The 20,252-nt window shown below is 35.2% G+C and overlaps 2 protein-coding genes across 3 annotated transcripts in view; one reads left to right on the top strand and one right to left on the bottom strand.

Annotated features, from left to right (window-relative positions):
• The first annotated feature begins 9,523 nt into the window (after positions 1–9,523).
• LOC144568684 (histone-lysine N-methyltransferase, H3 lysine-9 specific SUVH1-like) lies at positions 9,524–11,306 on the top strand. Its single transcript, XM_078319055.1, has 3 exons — positions 9,524–9,575; positions 9,700–10,447; positions 10,547–11,306. The coding sequence occupies exons 1-3, from the start codon at positions 9,524–9,526 to the stop codon at positions 11,304–11,306; spliced, it is 1,560 nt and encodes a 519-aa protein (XP_078175181.1).
• Positions 11,307–15,271: 3,965 nt separating this feature from the next.
• Positions 15,272–20,252, bottom strand: part of LOC144568004 (uncharacterized) — a 55,442-nt gene continuing 50,461 nt past the window's right edge. For both annotated transcript variants that reach the window (XM_078318219.1, XM_078318218.1), the window contains exons 12-16: positions 17,615–20,100; positions 17,235–17,374; positions 16,087–16,369; positions 15,870–16,009; positions 15,272–15,692 (exon numbers count right to left, since the gene is read on the bottom strand). In XM_078318219.1, the coding sequence (XP_078174345.1) occupies positions 15,428–15,692; positions 15,870–16,009; positions 16,087–16,369; positions 17,235–17,374; positions 17,615–20,100 (3,314 nt within the window). In that variant the 3' untranslated portion in view covers positions 15,272–15,427. The remainder of the gene's footprint in view (positions 15,693–15,869; positions 16,010–16,086; positions 16,370–17,234; positions 17,375–17,614; positions 20,101–20,252) is intronic.

Here is a 20,252-nt window from a genome sequence, read left to right as displayed (position 1 = left end):
GGGGACTGAAGTAGGGGGACTGTTAGTCGATCCCATAGATTTTTGAGGTCATAGTATGGATGACCTTGTGCTATCAATAGCGCCCAAGCCTTCTCCTATAAGATTATGCATATATGCAAAGCTAAGATTTTATTCTTTTTAATCTTACTTTTTGATAGCATTATGTTTTTCATCTTATTCTTTGATATGACGAACCTCTCTTCTTCTTTTTTCTTTCGGTTGTAACGAGATATGAAGTTAAATTGATGATTTTGCTCTATTATTATTAATGATGATAGTAGGACAAGTACAGACTTTTATTTTTAAAGGATTCATAAGAATTTTCTTACAAATATTTTTCAAACAATGAAAATTTACAATGCATTTTGCTAAGCTCAAAATGTTTTTTTTTCTAGCCTCTGGAATAAACAATTCGGTTTTTCAATTTTCAAAGTTCAAACAGTCGATCCAAACCGTTAAATATCAAGTATAGAACTTTCCATTTTGTATTTTGTATTTTGCATTTGCTTGACATCTTTAAAACCACCACAAATGTAAAATGCAAAATGGAACTACATTCAGGTTTAGAAACATCTAATAATGATCACGGTATATATCAGTGTTGTAAATAACGATATGTATTCGTCAGACGAATAAAATACCGTCAAACAATTAATCAGAAATAATAAAAAATAATTAGCTCTAATCAGTAATAGTCGATCAATTGGTCAGAAAATTTTATAACAGTTTGATTACTGCTAACTCAGGGGTGGATCTACTATAGCACAGGGGGGGCCAGCCGCCCCCTGGATTTTGAGTTTTAGTGGTGATCCATTGGTACCGATCGACTTTGCCCCTCCTTGGGAATTTTTTTGCCCCCCTCTGGATGTTTGATTTGTAATTCATGTTAAATTTAGTGTTAAAATCAAAATAAATTTCTGAATTATGATTGGTAATATTAATTATAAGTTCTAGGATCATAAATTATAAGTCAAGATATTGGAAAATATAAGTTAAAACATTGTTTTTTTATCGAGTACCCAATTAGTTAATGAGTTTAAATTCGATTCGATATTTTTTTGCCCCCTGATGAAAATTCTGGGTCCGCCCCTGACCAACTACTAATCGATCATTTTTTACAACACTTGTATATAATGTACCCATCCTAGTTTGTGAAATTGTGTCAGATGACATTTGAAACAATAAGCATTCGAGTGGGGATAAAAGAATGGACATCTGTGTTATGAATAAAGTGGATGGTCCATTCATTTATTACTCCCAATATTAATCCCCACTACTCTACTACCATTGGAATTTATATCCCATTACTATTTAGAATTCATTTTCATATTTATTATTGTAATGGTTTTTCATTTATAATTGATAACCTATCAATAGAGGCATTGTAATCTTGTATTGTACACATGAGAAATATATGAATAAGAGATTGCCATCTTTTTATCTCTATTTTGCTTATTCTTCTTTATGCTTGTTCATATTTATTTTATAACACGTTATCAGCACAAGAGCTCTACTTGTTGAAGATTCGAGAATAAATATTTCTTTAGTCAACAATGATGTCAATAATGAAGATATATGTCTTGCCGACAACGCAACAACTCATACCATTCTCAAAGATAAAAAAAATATTTCTCTTATTTAGTAATGCAAGAAGCCAATGTTGGCACTATTGCTGATAGTACAAAATTGATTGAAGGCTCCGGAAGAGCAACCTTTTTGTTACATGGAGGAACACAAATTTATATTGATGATGCATTATATTTTTCTAAGTCTCAAAGGAATTTGTTAAGTTTTAAGGATATCTGATGTGAATTTTATTACAATACAAGTAATAAATCCTAGTTGATACTCAATTCGGTTGCAAGTGTACAACCTTGTCAAGTAGTACTTAGGGATCGTCTCCACAGGGACAAGTTGGAATATTAACTCTAACCTAACAATTTAATTTAGTAAAAGAAAGTAAAAAGGTTTTGTGTTTGTTCAAGTGGTTTGGTTTCGATTAAAATGAATTAAACTAAAGTCTTTAAAGCAAAATTAGGTTTTTAACAAGAACGAGAAATTAGGGTTTTTTAGGGTTCCTATCCACTAATGTCACGACTAATTAGTTTATTAAATTTGTTCTTTTAATTATGAAGGCACAGTTGGATGTTGTAGGTACAAAGTGATATCTCTATATTAATACCATCTTTAAATTAGAATAAACGTCACCTCTCGGTACTTGGCTACCCTAATCTAAAGTCATTAAGTTCTTACTGTCCCAATTGATCTAGAAAATTATCTTTCACCTCTCGGTACTTGGCACAATTTGTCTAAACTATTGGGTAAAGCCCGTATAAGACAAGCGTCACCTCTCGGTACTTAGCCTATCAAATACCCTATTCCTTATGGTCTGGACCTAATATTCATTTTCTGAATTGTAAATACCAAGTCCTAGGGTTTCATGCAATTTCGATTAAGTCCTCACAATCAATTAAAATAAAGAATAGATCACAACAAAGAACAAGAATATATAAAATAAAATCAACTAAGTCATAACAAAAGTTTCAAGTACAGCCCTAATCAACCTTAGAAAAGCCCTTAGCCAGCCATGGCTAAGATACAAATCAATTCAAAAGAATAAAAGAGTTCCAACGGAAAGAAAATAATAAAAACCGGTTGATCAATGGTGATCTCTTCTTCCTTCTTTTCTCTTCTAGATTTTCCTTGCTCTTCCTTGTTCAAAATCAGAAATTAACTCTCTAAAAACGTCATCCATCTGTTCTACAGGTTCCTATTTATACTCCACTCAAAAACCTAGAAATAACCAACCAAAAATAACAAATTCGGGCTCTGAACCGACCTAATTGCGGGCCGCAACACATTCATTGCGGGCCGCAACACATTCATTGCGGGCCGCAATATATAGAGACAGTTCTGCTGCGCAGAATACTGAAGGTTATTGCGGGCCGCAACCATTCCATTACGGGCCGCAATGGTTGTGCTGAAAACCTTCTGGCTTGCTTGGTTCTGGCTTCTTGGTTGCGGGTCGCAATGGGTCTCTTCCGGGCCGCAATGGTTGTGGCAGAAGCTCCATTCTTTGTTCTAACTCGCCCGTTTTGCTTCGTTAAGCTCCAAAAACTTGATTACCTGTAGAACAAACATAACTAGGGCAGTAACTTGAACTTTTGGACATTTCTAACCTAATTAAACCTAATCTAATCAAAACTTGGCTTATTTTTCATACCCAACCCTAGGTTTCAACATATATAATTTTGGCTTATCAATATCCGCCGAAATGGATATCATATTGAGACAACCAATGAAGAAAATATTGAATATCTTTATATTACAAGCATAATATCAGATAAAAAATGCATATTGGAAAAATTGCCTATGTTTTCCTCCGGCTTGTACTACACATATATTAGTGCAATTGAAGCACATGTTATTGTAAACCAGAAGTTTACAAATAATAATACATTTATAGTTTGGCATGACCGGTTGGGCCATCCCGGATCAATAATGATGCGAAAAATAATACATAATTCATGTGGACATTCATTAAAGAACCAGAAGATTATTCAATCTAATGAATTGTCATGTGCTGCATGTTCTCAAGGAAAGTTGATTATTCGACCATCACCAGCGAAAATACAAAATGAATCTCTTACATTTCTAGAACGTATACAGGGTGATATTTGTGGACCAATACACCCATCATGTGAACCATTTAAATATTTTTTGGTATTAATTGATGCATCAACAAGATGGTCACATGTAAGTTTATTATCAACTCGCAACCTGGCGTTTGCGAGATTACTTGCTCAATTAATCCGATTAGGTACCTTGTGTTACATTATGATATGATGATGCGCTTAATTACATGAATTGGAATCTTAAATTATATTGAAGAAACAAGATCATAGAAGAAATACAGAAAACGGAAAATAGAAATAATTAATTCCATAAAGGAGTTTTAAGTTTTTTAGTACCTCTTCAATGATTTACAACACTGGTATAGAAGAGATGAAACTTATCGATTGAATGTTCTATTGATGAATATGTTTTTACATTATAAAAGTGAAATATATTCGAATAATGTTATAATAGTAAATTTTAGCCTTTCTAAAATATATTCGAATAACATTCTACCAAAATTGGGAAAGAAAAATTCAATGATCGGTTGATACATATGTTCACCACTATCTATAACGAAAAACTTCAACGGTAATGGTAAATAGGTGAAATCCCTCACATGTAAAATGATTTTTACGGGAAAACAAAGGAGTAACTAGCATAGTTTTAATCATTTTGTCAAGCTTTAAAATGTTATTTGGCAAGCTCAGTTTAGACTTTTTTAGAGCTCCTTAGTGCTCTAAGGAGTCTTAAGTTTACCAAATGGGTACTCTTTAGTGTAGCTTAATCTCAGCTCCTTGGTGTCTCTTTTGCCCATATTTCTGAAGTTTGTTCAAGTTTTTTTTTTTTTAAAGGTTGTCGACAATTGTCGGCAACAAATATATTTAAAAGAAAGTGTATTTACAAGTTTCGTACTTAGCACCAAAGTGTTTGTTCAAGTTTTTAAGTCATGGTTTCACTAGCTTAAGTATTTTGTCAAACTTAAAGTTTTATTAAGAAAGTTACTTTTCAACTTTATTGCCGAATGAATGCAGATTTTTGAGGAGGTATAAGTTCATTATTATGTTTGTTTCATTTGTTTTATTACTGAAAATAGAAGATATATAGTGTGTTGAATGTGTGCACTTTGAAGTAGTTCATTTATATTTTCTGTTCTTTAAAGTCTGTTCGCAAAGGATCAATTTGCTTTAGAGGTTCTTGCACAAATAATACAAATTTTAAAGAGATCCAACGGCAATAAAGTTCAGCTCACGGCTCACCGAAGCCTATTGATACCTCGCATATTTAGCCTATATTTGACTTGATTTCGTACCAAATTCACGTTCTAAATTGTCAAAATCATGTGCATTTCATTGATATATCCTTAGAATTTGGTACTGCTGAGAGTTTGTTTGTTTTCTGCAGGATTGGAGCAAAATACACGAAGAAACGGCATTTTTGGACTTTCTGGTACGACCCTTACCAGGCTTGGTACGGCCCTTACCAGGCTTGGTACGGCCCTTACCAGACTTGGTACGGCCTACCCTTACCAGGCTTGGTACGGCCCTTACCAGAGTTGGTACGGCCCTTACCAGAGTTGGTACGGCCCTTACCAGAGTTGGTACGGCCCTTACCAGACTTGGTACGGCCCTTACCAGACTTGGTACGGCCCTTACCAGACTTAGCCGATCCAGCCTCTTTCCCATCTTGTACGGCCTGGCCGTACCACCTTGGTACGGGCCGTACATAGATGCCGCCTGACAGAATTCAAATCTTGGCAGAGGCTATTTAAAGCGAGGGATCTCTCCATTTTCGAGGATTCCATTCCATTCCAGATTGAGAGCTCAGAGAAAGAGAGAAAGAGAGAAAAGGAGCAAGGAGAGAAGAAGAAGGAAGAGGAAGAGGCGAGAATCGACGGATCAACCTCTTCTCCACATCCGATCTTCGATCTAGTTCTATCATGCCTCTCTTTATCTCTTTATTTGTATTTCTGGACAGATCTATGACTTGTGAGTAGTTTATCATTGTTTCTAGGGTTTGTAGATGGATTTTCTTGATTTGTGTTGCTTTTCTTGATTTGGATCTTGTATGAACTCTTTTGATTGAATTGATTGTGTATTTGCTTGTCTTGATTGATTTGTCTTTCTGTGATTGCATATGGTGTGCCTATAGTGGTAGATCAACCCTAACAAGGTCATGTGACCATTGCTTTCTCTCAACCAAACCAATCCCTTTAGGTAGACTTGTTCGAATTGAAGCCGAAAGGTTGAATTCTCCTCTAATTGACAGATTAGAGGATACCTTAGATCTCCAATCAATCAACTAGAGGATCTGGACCAAAACACGAGAGTTGAGGTTTAGAAACCCTAGAAGGTGAAGAATTGACTCCAAAACCTAGATCTTGAGCCAACAAACGAGAGTTGAGGTTTAGGAACCTTAGGTATGGTCAATTGAACCTTTCTGAAGAGTTTAATACGAGGTACCAGCAAGAAATGCATCAACTCGAACTTGTAAGCTCTGTACTGGTACATCGGTACGGGTCTTACAAGAGTGGTGCGGCCTACCCGTACCAAGCCCCACTCGGCTTGGTCGGACCAGGTTGGTGCGGCCTAGCCGTACCAACTTGGTAAGACCCGTACCACTAGAGGCAAATCAGAGATGAAGTCTGAAACCCTTGAAACATCTTTTATCCCAAATCAAAACACAGTTTATACTTTTCCTTGCACAGTTACTATTCTATTGCATTGTTTGATTGTTTGAATTGATCTTTTAGGAAGATTAAATACCAAAATTCCTTCTTTCTCACTTCTAGTCTTTAGTCGAGATAAGTAAATATCTAGATAAAGGAACCGTCCCTGTGGATCGATACCCGATTATACTCCTCGATAGGGTTGTGCACTTGTAACCCTAATCGGAAGGTGTAACCGCGGTTTTAAAAGGTACGCTCTCAAGCGTACCGAAACTTGCGTTGCGCTTTCACGCGAACACCTATATTAGCTTTACTCTTTGAAAGAGTTGGTTTTTAACTGAAGAATAATTATAAGGAACCCCCCACTCCCATCCTCCCATTTTTTCCGCACTCTCTCTCTTCCTTAACTGTCATATATCCCCCCACTAATTTACCTAAAAATTTTATTTTATCCCCGCATTAAATTAGACTGTCATTTAATACCAATCCCCGCATTAATTATGCCTTCCTCTAATAACAATTCTCGCATTAATTATTCCCTTAAAAACAATCTCTGCATTAATTATACTGTTATCTAATAACAATTCCCGTTAATAAATGTTTATCTGTTAATTGATGTTCAAAAAAGTATTTATCATTATTTCTGATAAGTATTTACCCTTGTAACATAGAGTATTTATCCATGTAACATAGAGTATTTATCATTATGTCTGAGAGTATTTATCATTGATGTTTTACTGTAAGTTGCAATTATATCTGAGAAGTATTTATCTATGTAATACAAAGTATTTATCTATGTAACATAAAGTATTTATCATTGGGTGAGGGGATTGTTTATTTAATGGTCTCCAGTTGTGCGGGGACAATTAATGGATTGATTTATTCTTTCATAAATAGAGATCATTGCATAGGGTTTAATACCTGACAAATTCAAGTTAAATACTTTGATGTTTCAAGTTAAATACTAACAGTTTTTTAAACGCTCATTAATGATTGAGCGGTCCCCCCATGTTTAATGGTCCCCAGTTGTGCGGGGACGATTAAAAAAAAAATGAAATTTTGTGCCGGGACAATTAATGGATTGATTTATTCTTTCATAAATAGATATCACTCCAGAGGGTTTAATACCTGACAAATTCAAGGTAAATACTTTGATGCTTCAAGTTAAATACCCGTAATTTTTTAAACGCTCATTAATGATTGAGCGGTCCCCCATGACTTTTTTGGCAGTATCTGCGGGGATAGACATGCGGGGATTGTTATCATGATCCTTAACTGAAATATAACTAGCGGTGAAAACGGTATGGATAATATCCGATCCGTATCTGATCCGTATTCGAAAAACTTAAATGTAGATATCTGAATATCCGTGTGGATAAGAATATACACTGATATAGTTTTATGTTTCAATTATATGTATCTGAATAGTAGATATATACCATATATTTTAATATATATTATGAAAAATTTATGTTATTCATATATTTTTTTAATACATGTAGTTTTATATTATTCAGATATTATACATATGTTTCAATTATATGTATCCGGATATTTTTTTAATATTATTTTATATTACTTTAATAAATATCGGATCATCCGTATCTGTCTGATATATCTGATATTCACTCTGTATCTGAGAAATAAAAAAAATAATATGAATATAGTCTTACCACTATCCGTTCCATTTTCACCTCTAAATGTAAGGTCCTATTTTAAGTGGTCAATAATTTTTTTAGTTCAAAAGGGAAAAAAAAAATCTGATTGTTTCTCCTTAATTTTATGTTAATTATCTGACACTTATTATGATACTATAAGAATCTGCCTGACGCAAATCAACTTGAATCAGATTCAATTCGGAATCACTTTGAAAAGGTGAGAGTTGAGATCAAGTTTGTGTCACTGCCACTATTTGCAAAGGTAAAAAATAACTATTATGAATAGTAAGCCGATAAAAATTGTTATTTTTTAGAATATTACTACTGCCGACATAATCGAGTATCCGCAATGATATTATGTTGAACGATTTAGATCGACTATTTGGACTTTAAATCTAACAATTTATAATTTAATGCACAAAAGAATCTGTACCTTACAATGTAAAGCAAATCTTATAGCTAATTAAATAGATGAATTGGCTATAGTACATTGCAATATATTAGCTTTTTGCATTAGACTCTAAACCAATCGATTCAAAGTCCAAAGGGACCATAAAAAAAAAACAATTTTAACAAATTGGGACGTTTTTAAAAAAATGAATGAACCACTAAATTCTCTTCTGTTCTTTGGTTTGGCGGTAGTAGATAGTATACTGCTGAATTGCTGATAATGCCACAATTCGAAAGGTAAGGGTGATTTTCGAAAATTTTAAAAATGGAGGGTATAGCTGAATTTTTTTTTTTTTTTAGGATTTGAATAAAGATTTCGCAAAAACAGAAGCGTTACACGTGGCCTTTTCTCCCCTGTTTTATTTTCTTCATTTTAGCTTAATTATTTTTCAAATTACAGTTGAACTAGAGTAATCTCAGTGCTTATAAATTTGCCAGGTTAATCTCTCGTTTTTCTCCGCTGCCTTACTATATCACCGCTCTTGTTTTTCATCTTTACAAATAGAGAAAAACATCGCATTTGTAATTTTGCAAGGTAATAGCAAGGAGAAAAACAAAGGTGGTTTCTTGTCTGAAAAGCTTCTAGAGGCGTTTTCTTCTCTATACCAGGTTCTTGGTCTCTTTTTTATCTTATTTTAATTCTTCTCTTACCTTTTTCCTTAATAAATAAAATTTTCTGAACAATGCATTTTGTTAACAAGATTATCTTGGATGAGGACTTCGCATCGTTGATTGCTAATATTGCAATAATTGATTTTGCCAAACTGTTGTAATTTCTCATGTTACTGTTGACATTTCTGCTTAACCCCCTCAAGATTGTAATTTTGCAAGAATCTGGAGATTAATTTTTAAGAACTCTACCCTCCATTAAAGTTATTAATTAATGCAAGATTATGTCTTGGGCTGGTGCCAGTATTTTATGCATTATATTGGATTTGCACAGGGATGGTGGTTCTACTTCTACACTTATGTCTGAAACAGGGTGAATAATATATGTCAAAGCCTCATATATTACTCTTAATATCATAGAGTCTTTAAAATGGTACACTTAATACATTGATTTGATGCCGTAAAACTCTACAAAGGCAGATTGCTGCAACAGTAAGATTTATTTTTTCTTTTATGGAGAAAGATGGGGAAGACACCAACAACAGGTTATTTAAGTGCAATCTGCCCTACACATGGTATATACTGATACTGGCACAGTGTCAGACATACCAGTAGGGTTTTATCTCCTATTGTCCTTATTTGTTTACTTTATTAATGGCATTTGTTTTGTTTAATACTTTTTTTTTCTACATTATGCAGTTATCACATCAACCATGGAAATGAAAAAGAGTAAGATCTCATTGCTGGCAGCATCACCAGAAGAAATTCAAGAAGCCTTACCAGTTCCTTTGGATTTGGGCATCCTACCCCCATCTCACACTGATCCATTTGACCCAGTTGTACCAGCAGTCCCACCTGGATATGATGTCTCACCTGGTTTTAATATGGAGGAGCCGATTCCTGCCATACCAATATCCTATGCTATTGGAAGGCAAAACAAGTCGGGTCGGGTACGGAAGGGCAAAACACCCGTCTCAAATGAAACAACAGCAACCAAGAAAGCCAAGCAGATGGTAAGGAGCCTAAGAGGAGATCTTGCATTGTTGGCTTCTTCATCAAATGCCGTGACTCAACCTAGGGCTCATGCAAATGCGATTCTTGCGGTTTTCGATGCACTCAGGCGCAGGCTAGAGCAAATCAGTAAAGCAGTTGGTGTGAAGAACCGAGCCGACCTGAATGCACAAATGATCATGATAGCAAATGGTTTGATGGCAAACACGAAGATGCGGGTTGGCAGCGTGCCGGGCATAGAGGTCGGGGACATTTTTTATTTCAGGATGGAGATGCGCGTTGTGGGATTGCATTCTCTCACCATGACAGGTATAGATTACATGAAAAATGGTACCAATCAGATAGCCATAGCAATTGTTTCTCTGGGAGATATGAAAATAAAGATGATGATGTTGATAAGATGGTGTACACCGGACATGGAGGAAATGGTAAGAAGGTAGAGCAGAGAGGTGACCAGAAGCTCGAGCATGGAAACTATGCCATGGAACAAAGCAATATTGCGAAAAACTTGATCAGGGTTATAAGGGGTAGAAAGGACGGTTTATATCTACGATGGGTTGTACAAAATTGAGAAGTCGGAGACCAAGAACTCAAAGTCGGGATCCAAGACTTTTCAGTTTAAGCTAGTGAGAGAACAAGGCCAGCCCGACGGATTCGCCATTTGGAAAATGACAGAGCAATGGAAAAAAAACCCAGATTCTAGAGGGAAGGTACTGACTTCGGATCTGTCCTATGGTATAGAGAGTATACCTGTAACTGTTATGAATGAAGTGGATAACGAACCAACACCCAATAATTTCTCATATGTCACCACTATTGCGCATGGACAAAATTTGAGAGCGAAGGACCAGGTGCCGGCAGGATGCCAGTGCAAAAAACTGTGCATTCCTACTGGCGCTGCGGATTGTTATTGTGCGTCAGAAAAAAATGGAGGTTGGCTTCCTTATAGCTCGTCGGGTCTGTTAATCAAACAATTGCCACTGTTGTACGAGTGTGGCTCAGGATGTGTGTGCAGGGTTAAATGCCAAAACAGGGTCACACAGAGGGGTGTCAAGCTACATTTCGAGGTTTTCCGGACAGAAAATCGTGGTTGGGGTGTCCGGTCGTGGGACCCAATCCGTGCCGGCTCTTTTGTATGTGAGTTTGTGGGCAAGTATTTGGAGAACCCATGTTCAGACTTCAGACAGCAACGAGTATGTGTTTTGCGCAACTCACCCGGGAGAGAAGGCACTGAAATGGAACCTGGGTATGGAACTGGCTACAGAAGGCAAAAAGAAATCGGAAATCATAAATGATAAGACTGAGAAGGTAACCGTACCGATGATAAGTTCAAAAGAAATCGGAAATGTGTCACGCTTCATCAATCACAGCTGCGACCCAAATCTGTTTTGGCAGCTGGTGCGGTATGGACATGGGGATGGCCAGTGCACACGCGTCATGTTTTTCGCCACGAAGCACATCCCGCCCATGACTGAACTGACATATGATTATAATGGCAATACAGAGGGGAACGGGGGTAGAGGAGTTGGAGCTAAGCAATGCCTCTGTGGTGCCGCAAACTGCCGGGGGCATTTTGGGTAGAATAAATGATCTACTTAGTTTGATTTTTGTGTGTACATATTAGTTGTGTTAGCCAGTTCAGTTCAAGAATAGTATATAGGATTCCTTGCATGCTGGTTGATACAAAACCAAAAATGCTGGTACAAGTGTGCATTGGAATAAAATGAAGGTTTTTAGATATGAATATGATAAATGCTTTTCTTTGTGTGTTTCACAATTTAAACATCTTTTACTGATAGTCTGATACTTTTGTGAATAAATTTGGAAAATAAAAAAGGAAGGAAAATCTTTATCCCTAATTTCGCCTGTGGAGTGTAATATCTAGATGTCAAATTAAGCTTTAAAGAAGAATTAAATAAAGGACCAGCTGCGCATTTCACAGCCAATTCACAATTGAATTGAAAGGAATTTTAGTTACCAAAATATAATAAAATTTGATTTTGCAAACTGTTATCTGATGTTCTTTTATTTTATCGAATTCGAAACGACAACGCAAAAAGTATTCTTCACGCAGTAACTATTAGTAAAAAAAACATGATACATCATACATACCAATACCATAGTAAAATATAATTATTGAATCGTATTGTTTAAATATGATCTGTAATTTTACGCATTGTCATATGAGCTTAAAATAATAAAATTTGATATAAGTTTTACCATTCATCAAATAATTTTAAATTACAACTTATATATTTATTATTTTAATTAAAATTAAAATTACATAAAAGTAATATACGACCCGTTTATATAATAAACAACACCTTACATACCTATAATTTGTTTTATCTTTGAAATAGTCAACAAAATTTAGCTAGTCAACGGACTGTATGGCGTTCCCAGCCATGGCGCCTCCTAAAGAGATTTCTATCGTGGTCGCCTTGACTCAGGGAATTTCCTGGACCCGTTGTCGGCCTCCGATGAAAACAAAAAAATGATTAGCAATCATTACGAAATGTCAAATAAAATTGTTTTTTTTTTCAAAAATAGATTAACTTATAATTTGAATAAATTAGAAGGACCACGATATTTTCTTTATTTACTCAGAAGTGATTTTTTAACCGGATCAATAACTCAAATTTAAAACATTTTTTTTCAATAACACACAAAGAAATGTTTTAATTTTTCTTACAACTGCAAAAAATTTGGCTTGAAAAATGTTGATCCAGATTATTTGTCGCGGTATTTCTAATAAATTCAATTATATAGTATTTTATTTATTTTTAAAGAAATATAAAAATGTTTTTAATATTTCAATACAAAAAAATAAATAAATCATAAGATTTTCTATTTAAAAAAAAATCAGAGAATTATTTTCTGAAAAGCCAAATCTGAAAAATAATTTTCCAGAAAGAGATCCTTTGGATCGGGAAATTATTTTTCGGATTTGGGGGCTGAATTTGAATAATAATTGTCTGGTTTGGACAGATCTAGAAATAAGTTAAATTTGAATGCTGATTTTGAAATTTTGATTTTTTTTGTATATTAATAAAAAAATTGGGAAATTTTTTTATGTTAAGTAAGAGCAAAAATTTTTTTTTTTTTTTTTGGCATTTCAAATTTCTATACTATTGCGATAAATCACAGAATAGGTATTTTTTTTTCTACTATTGTAAAATTTTGTTACTTTATGTTAATAAAATCATCTTTAAATAATTTTGAAGATGTATTTATAGTTAATGCAATTTAAATATCTGAAAAGATCTAGTAAGAAGAATCTTTGCTGGCTGTAAAAAGGATTTTTGTGGCTAGATAGGAGTTATGAACTTTTACCACAGTTTTTGGCCAAAACAAAGTCTGTTTCGGCCAGTTTCTGGATGAGTTCTTGGTCAAAACCAAAGTGTGGAAAAACATATTATGTGAATGCCGAAATAGAAACAGTTTCCGGACGAAACATACAGTTTCATGTCGAAACTGAGGCTGAAACAGAAACGCAGAAAAGTGGGTAGTTCGGTCATAGTCGAAATAGCATGTTCCTAGATGAAACCTGGCCGATACAGAGTTGCAAAAATGTGGGTAGTTCGGCCATAGCCGAAATATCTTGTTCCTGGATGTAACTGAGGCCGAAACTGAGACAGAAAGCAGTTTTTTGAGGATGGATGATTCTGGCTGAGTTATTTTTGTTCCATGTAAGTTCAAGGCTCATTCTAAGAAGTAATTGGATTAATTAAGGTCAAAAAAATAAGTCGTGTTTAGTTTTGTTATTTAGTTTGTTATTTACGTTGGTTAAAATAAATAAAACAAAACATACAAAATAAACGATCAACCCTACAGAAAAATCCTACAGTACATCTCAAATAGATAAAGCAAAATAATTTTGTGTTACCTTCATCTAAAGACGCCGCCCATCCTGAGTTCAAAATAATTTTGTTACTTTATGTTAATAAAATGATCTTTAGATAATTTTGAAGATGTATTTATAGTTCAAAATCACAATGTCATACAAAGATCTCATTTTTTTTTGTCAAAGTAAAATAATTTTGAAGATGTATTAATAGTTAAAATCTCATTGACATTAGATTATATAACCTTTTGGATCCGCCTTTGATCCATCTGTTAGTAATTAAGACAGCATATTTTATGAAACCCCATATAATTTGTTGATAAAAAATACCGATGATAATATTAAATAGACTACACTTATTAGAGACGAAACCTAGCTAGTTGAATTAGTATCAAAAACTTAGGTCATGTTTGATCGTGTGAAGTAAAGTTAATGTGGATTAAATTGTTTACTCCATTTTAATCTATATATTTTTTATCTCGTTTGGTAATTTAAATTGATGACTTATATTAATTCGTCTGAAGAGTAAGATGTGAAGAATCTAAGTTAATATGCCTAGAAAGATAGAGTAACTTAATCAACAACCAAACATTACCTTAAGAAGCTAATTAAATACTTAAAGCGGAAAGAAATTAAGATTCTTAATTAAATGAATAAAGTTCACAAAACTTTAAAGTTATATAAAGTGCAATAGTTATATTTCAGTAGTTGCTAAACACAGACAACTTTGCTTGTAAATTAACCTCCAGTTTCAATATATTAAAACGGGCATTGCATTGCCTTAATTTTATCAAAAAGAAAAAAAATGCAATAGTTATAGGAAAAAAAGAAACTTCTATTGCAATGATCATAATCATTACCTGGTTTTTTTTTTTCCTTCTTAATTTGTGTAAGTACAGATTCTTAGACACACCCCATGATGCATCACCCATCTCCAAATGGATTCATATCCTCTCAGGTACCTGACTCAATAAAATTGAAATGGACGGCCCAGATTTACTATCAGTCGGTGCCTGTTCAGGATGATGAAGGGGCAGTATTATTTGTACTTTGAGATTCGTGCAAAATTAAAAATTCTAATTTTGGACCGTCTGATTTAATTGTACTCAGTCAGGTAACCTGAGGGATGTGAATTCTCTCCGAATAAACTATTTAATGTCTTCGACAAATACACTCCTACGAATAATAGCTTATTCTGGGAAAATGTTATGAGCTAGCGCTGCGTTAAAATTGGCAATTATATGCTTAGCATGGTATTGAGTTTGAAAATTTCGACCAAGGCATTTTATGCTTTATGCTCTTTTTGGTATTTATTGTAACGAACATAATTATGTAACTCTGTAAGCACCAGTAGAGTTATTCCTGAAAATCAGATCACAATTCATAACAATCGACCGGTTTGACAAAAATTAGGTAACTTGAAAATATCCTCAAAATAGCATCACAGAGAATGTCATTTACATCACCAAAATGGGAGGTAATAATTAAAACCTAAGCTTCTATAGAGAGCCATGCAATAGAGTTTTTTTTAAACAAAAACAAAAACAAAAAAATAAAAATAAAAACTAGCCCTTAGTTCTTTTTCCCTCTCTTCTTGGACTTCTTGTTTTTTCTGCCTTTTGATTTGTTTATGTTGGACTTGCTAGAAGATCCCGGACCGGTTTTGGCAACAACATTTTCTTCCACTTTGTTTTCGACAGATCTTTTTTCTGAAGCCTCTTTGTTATCAGAGAATTTTTTTTCATGAGCACTCCATAGTGTGTCGATGATTAGTTTCAATTTTATTTCTCCATTTGGCCATCGAGAATATAGATCCTCCAAAGTAGGGCCATCACCTCTGTAATACAAATTATAAATAGCACAAAAGAAAAACGACATGCTTAGATTCGTGTACATATTTTATATCCTATAGCTGCAAGATCTGAATCAGACAGGCAATATATTACATGCATAGGTAACTGGAATCGATTACAAGAGTAAAAATGATGCTAGAGCTGATCCAAAGAAATCTTACCTAGCAAGTAAGTTTGAAAAAGAATTGTAGACGCTTTTCATTTCTTCAATTAGATGCTCATCAAAACTTCTCAAAGATTCTTTTTCATCTAACAACGAAAGGGCAGCCACGAGAGGATTGGCAATGCTTTTCAAATCATCCTTCATAACATAAGAGAAATAGTAATTAATATTTGTACTTCAATAAATAACAAAATAGTGCTGTGTTAATTATGTACCTTCTGATAACTTCTCTGCTGGAATGCTTCAAGCTCTTCCCAGAAATGTTCTGTGGGAGTATCCATTACTAGCTCCTTTTCTTTAACCTCTTTCTTCACTACAACGGTGGGAGCCACAATCTTTCTGTCTTCCAATGCTGCATCTTTTGCATCTCTCTCTGAGGCCTCTTTACTTGTTTTTTCGGAAACAAGTGTATCTATGATCAAATTCAATTTTGCCTCACCATCTTGCCAATAGGAATAAAGAGCCTCCAGGCTTGGAGAAGAGTACTTTTCCTTAGCCCTGACAACCAAACAAGGAAACATAGTAAAAAACCATTTGAATTGGAAATTTCTCAGAGATAATTTGGGTGTATTATCCCGTGGGTAAGAATCATTTTCAATTCCGCTTGGACATCCAAAGAGGTGGTTTCACGTGGGAACAGAGAATTAGTTAATATGTCATTTGAGAATAGACCACCACAAAGTTTGGGGAGTTATCCACATTTCTCTCTGAACACGCAATCAATCATTTTTTTTGTGGTTGACTTCAAAAATTGTTGATCTGTGGACATGCAAAAGAAAAATGATTTATCTAAATAAAGACTAATTGTAGCAGGATTAAGATGGTACAATATACCCTTCATCATTAGGCTCTTTGGTTTGAATTGAAAAATCCATGCTTTGGATTTTGCTTAGAGTCAATAGCACCCAAAATATATAAGGTCGGTAAACCATCAATAGCAAACTGTTCTCTCAAAATCAATAGAAACTAGTTATTTCCGCTACAGAGCCACTTTTGCAAAAAAAAGAAAAAAAAATCTGGAAGGGAGCATGTTTGCTTACCAACCGGAGATAAGGGTCATTTCCAGAAAGGGGTAATGACTTGTTCCTTCAAAATTTATTATACCTACTACTCTATTTTATTTGCAGAAAATGCCTTTGCTTGATAGGATACTCTTCTTCTTAAAAAGGTTAAAGACTTGAAAGCGAAAGTATCAATGCACTATAACTGTGTTTCCAGTTTCTACACCTATATTGTAGATTCGTTGTGACCCACAAGAACAATATTGGGAAATCATAAAATTATACAGGATAAGAAAAAAGTGAAACAATAAGTGAATTCACAAAAGTAAAATAAAGTGAAACATGGAAATTGGCATCCTTACGGGAAATTAATCTTCTCAAAATGGTCATAAACACTGCGTGCTTCTTCAACAAGTTGATCATAGAAACCCATGGGAGGTTTATTTTCCTGAAACCATGAGAGCAGTACACCAAGAACATCTATGGTACCTGCGATGTCTTTCTACAAAACAAAAAAAAAAAAGGTAGAGAAGTCGTTAGCCTCTGTGCAAGTCCAAGTGCGATCTGCAAATTTAATGCAGCTCAGCTCATGATAGGTACAAACAAGAGGCACAATACCAAAACCATAACATGCAGGGATGGAGCCTGGAGTGATATGGTACAGTACCACGTACCTTGTTGTAACGAGTGCACCAGTCTTCAAAATAATAGAATAAAAGTATCAGTAATACAACTGTTTTACCTTTTCACACTGTCGGAATGCTTGAAGCACTTTCACAAGTTTCTCTTCCGCATTGCCCTGTCCGTCTTGTGTACCTTCAGTTACATCTGCTACTGCAGTGGTAGATGGAAGATTAGTACAACTCACCACAGATGGTGTAACATCAGGGCCGGTACTTCTTGGAAAGAGAACTGACATGACATGGTCTTTGTTCCTCATCTCGTCACAGCAAAAAGAAAAGAAATTGGATGGAGGAAACACAAATTTATCCTTCTTTGTGCTGATAAAGACCAAAGGATCTCCAACAGATGCAAAAGCATTCGCAAAAGCAATGAGACTGAGATGCCTCTTCCTGCTGTTTCTGGCTTGGTTGAGCTTGCTAGAAAATTGCCCTGGTAAATCACGTGATATGTCATTACAGCTCGACAGAAACTTGCCAGCGCTATGAATATCCAAACTCTTGTTCGTGTTCAGATATGGCATGTGCAGAATGATAGCTAATCTCAGCACCATTTGACGGTAAAAGTTTCCTGGAAGGGAGCAGGAGTTTATCCATTCACACATCTCCCTATTGTTATAAAGAAGCTTTTTAACAGAATATACAATAAATTCAAACAAGCTAGGTAAATTAGATGGTTTCCCAGCTCCTCGAACCATTTGATCTAATGATGAATCCAGAAAATTCTTACAACCTCTTAACTTCATGATCTCAGCAAGTACAGATCGTGTGGTAATCATGTAACCAGCAGATCCAAGGCAAGATGAGGCAAAGAAGGCAAGGAGTTCTAGAAGGTACAGGTAACAATGTGGAGACATGTAGTCAGATTCCAACCTCCAGTCCACATTGAATGTCGCTTGAAGTGATTTTTGGAAGTTTATGACCATGGATATCCTTTCAAAACCACTATTGAAGAAAACTCCCAGAGAACCAAAAAACTCCCGCCATTCTGGCATATTTTCTGTACATTGCATGATTTTTGCAGACTGGTTTTCAGGTAATTTTCCACTCAAGAGAAGAATCATGGACAATTTTCCTAACTGCCCATAGGTGAACTTGCCACTTATACGGCTCAGAAATCGGTCAACTGACTCATCAACCAACTCAGCAGCAGGTGGGCAATCAATGATAGGTAGAACACCCGGTGTAGCTCTATTCTTTGAGTCCCACGGAAAGATTGCCTCCCAAAACCATTTCTCAACTGATAACATATAGCTCTGGAAATTGATATTGTTATCTTTATAGCTTGAGGTTTCTTGAAGAGATTTTATAATTTCGTACACTGAAAGAGAGATCCTTCCTCTGGTTTCGGAAGATAATGTTTGCTTGCTAAAGGACCTAAGAAGATAATCCAATTTTTCCACAACGGCTTTACCAACATTGAAAATCTCACTCTTCCAATAACTTGCAGCAGATGAAGTGTATTTCTCACTCGTCATCAAATTATATCTGCCACTGCTTGACTTCTTCAACGAGGCTCTTACCCCACCACCAATCCACCAGGCATTAGGATTTAGAACACAGTATTCACCACAGTTATCCTCTTTTCTCACTCCCAGATAATCATGGCACAACTCCTCAAATAATGATGAGCTAACCTCTGTAGCAGATTCCCGACATTGAACCCAGATGTGAATTAATGTATTCAAGGATACCCTCCCTTGAGCCATCATTTCATGAAACCACTTTTCCAAATCCAAGGCAGGCTCTGAATCAAACAAATAACCAGAGTTCTCTTGAGCCAGATGAAGGTCAAGTAGGGAGCGCAAGGACAGGAAAGTTAATCGAGTGTTTTTCTGCATCTGAGCTTCATGTAACATCTTCGACAATTTCGAAAAAGTTTTAGGCTTTTCATCCCAAATGTACAACTCAGAACAAACTGAATTGTAGAAACAATTTGACACCTTCTTAGCCAGACCTTTCGCCTTTGTGAAGTGAGCCTCACTCTTTGGAAAAGATTTTGGAGGCCACCCTTTGCTTCCATGCGACCAAAGTGATTTCATGATCACATCTAAGATAACCAGTTGGGTTGCCTTTTCAAATGAACCAGCCTTTTCCCAAACATCTGCCTCCAATAAAAGATCTTCTTTGAATTGTGCAAGTCCAGCAGCCTCAACAAAGTTACCAGCTTCCAACTCAAGAGTCAACAGTTCATCAAGAAACTTTTTTGCCATTAGAAATCTACGAATCTCTTCCATTGATTTGAATGCCTTCACGAAATGCATCATGTTCTTAAAATCTTCACGTTGAAAGTAGTGATTCGCACAATTCGTTATGTAATCATTTCTGATAGCTTCTAAATTATCTGTACTTTGTGATTCTTGAAGCTGCCATTTATCCAAATAGATCAAGCCTGCATGAAAGAGGTCTCCTTTTAAGCAAGCATATGTACACTTCGAGAAGCAATTTGCTTGGAAGTACAAATCTGCAGCTTTTGGCCAACACTTTATCATTTCAAAGCAGTCAGCAGCATCCTCAAGCCTGCCGCATTTTTCCAAGTAAATTGTACCTGACAAAATAAAAGCAAGATACAGTAAGATAACTGCAAAATCTGATTAGGATCAAGGTCACTAAGCCTAAGCATCAAGAAAAGTACCAAACCAAACTGATGTCATATAATTGTTAAAAGAATGATAAAATGCTCCTAAGCTCCACCCCAAC

This window comes from Carex rostrata, chromosome 17, assembly GCF_964058835.1.
Source record: "Carex rostrata chromosome 17, lpCarRost1.2, whole genome shotgun sequence".
Classification (NCBI taxonomy): Eukaryota; Viridiplantae; Streptophyta; class Magnoliopsida; order Poales; family Cyperaceae; genus Carex; species Carex rostrata.
Note: the sequence above shows the minus strand (reverse complement) of the source record. Positions and strands in the feature narration are given on the sequence as shown.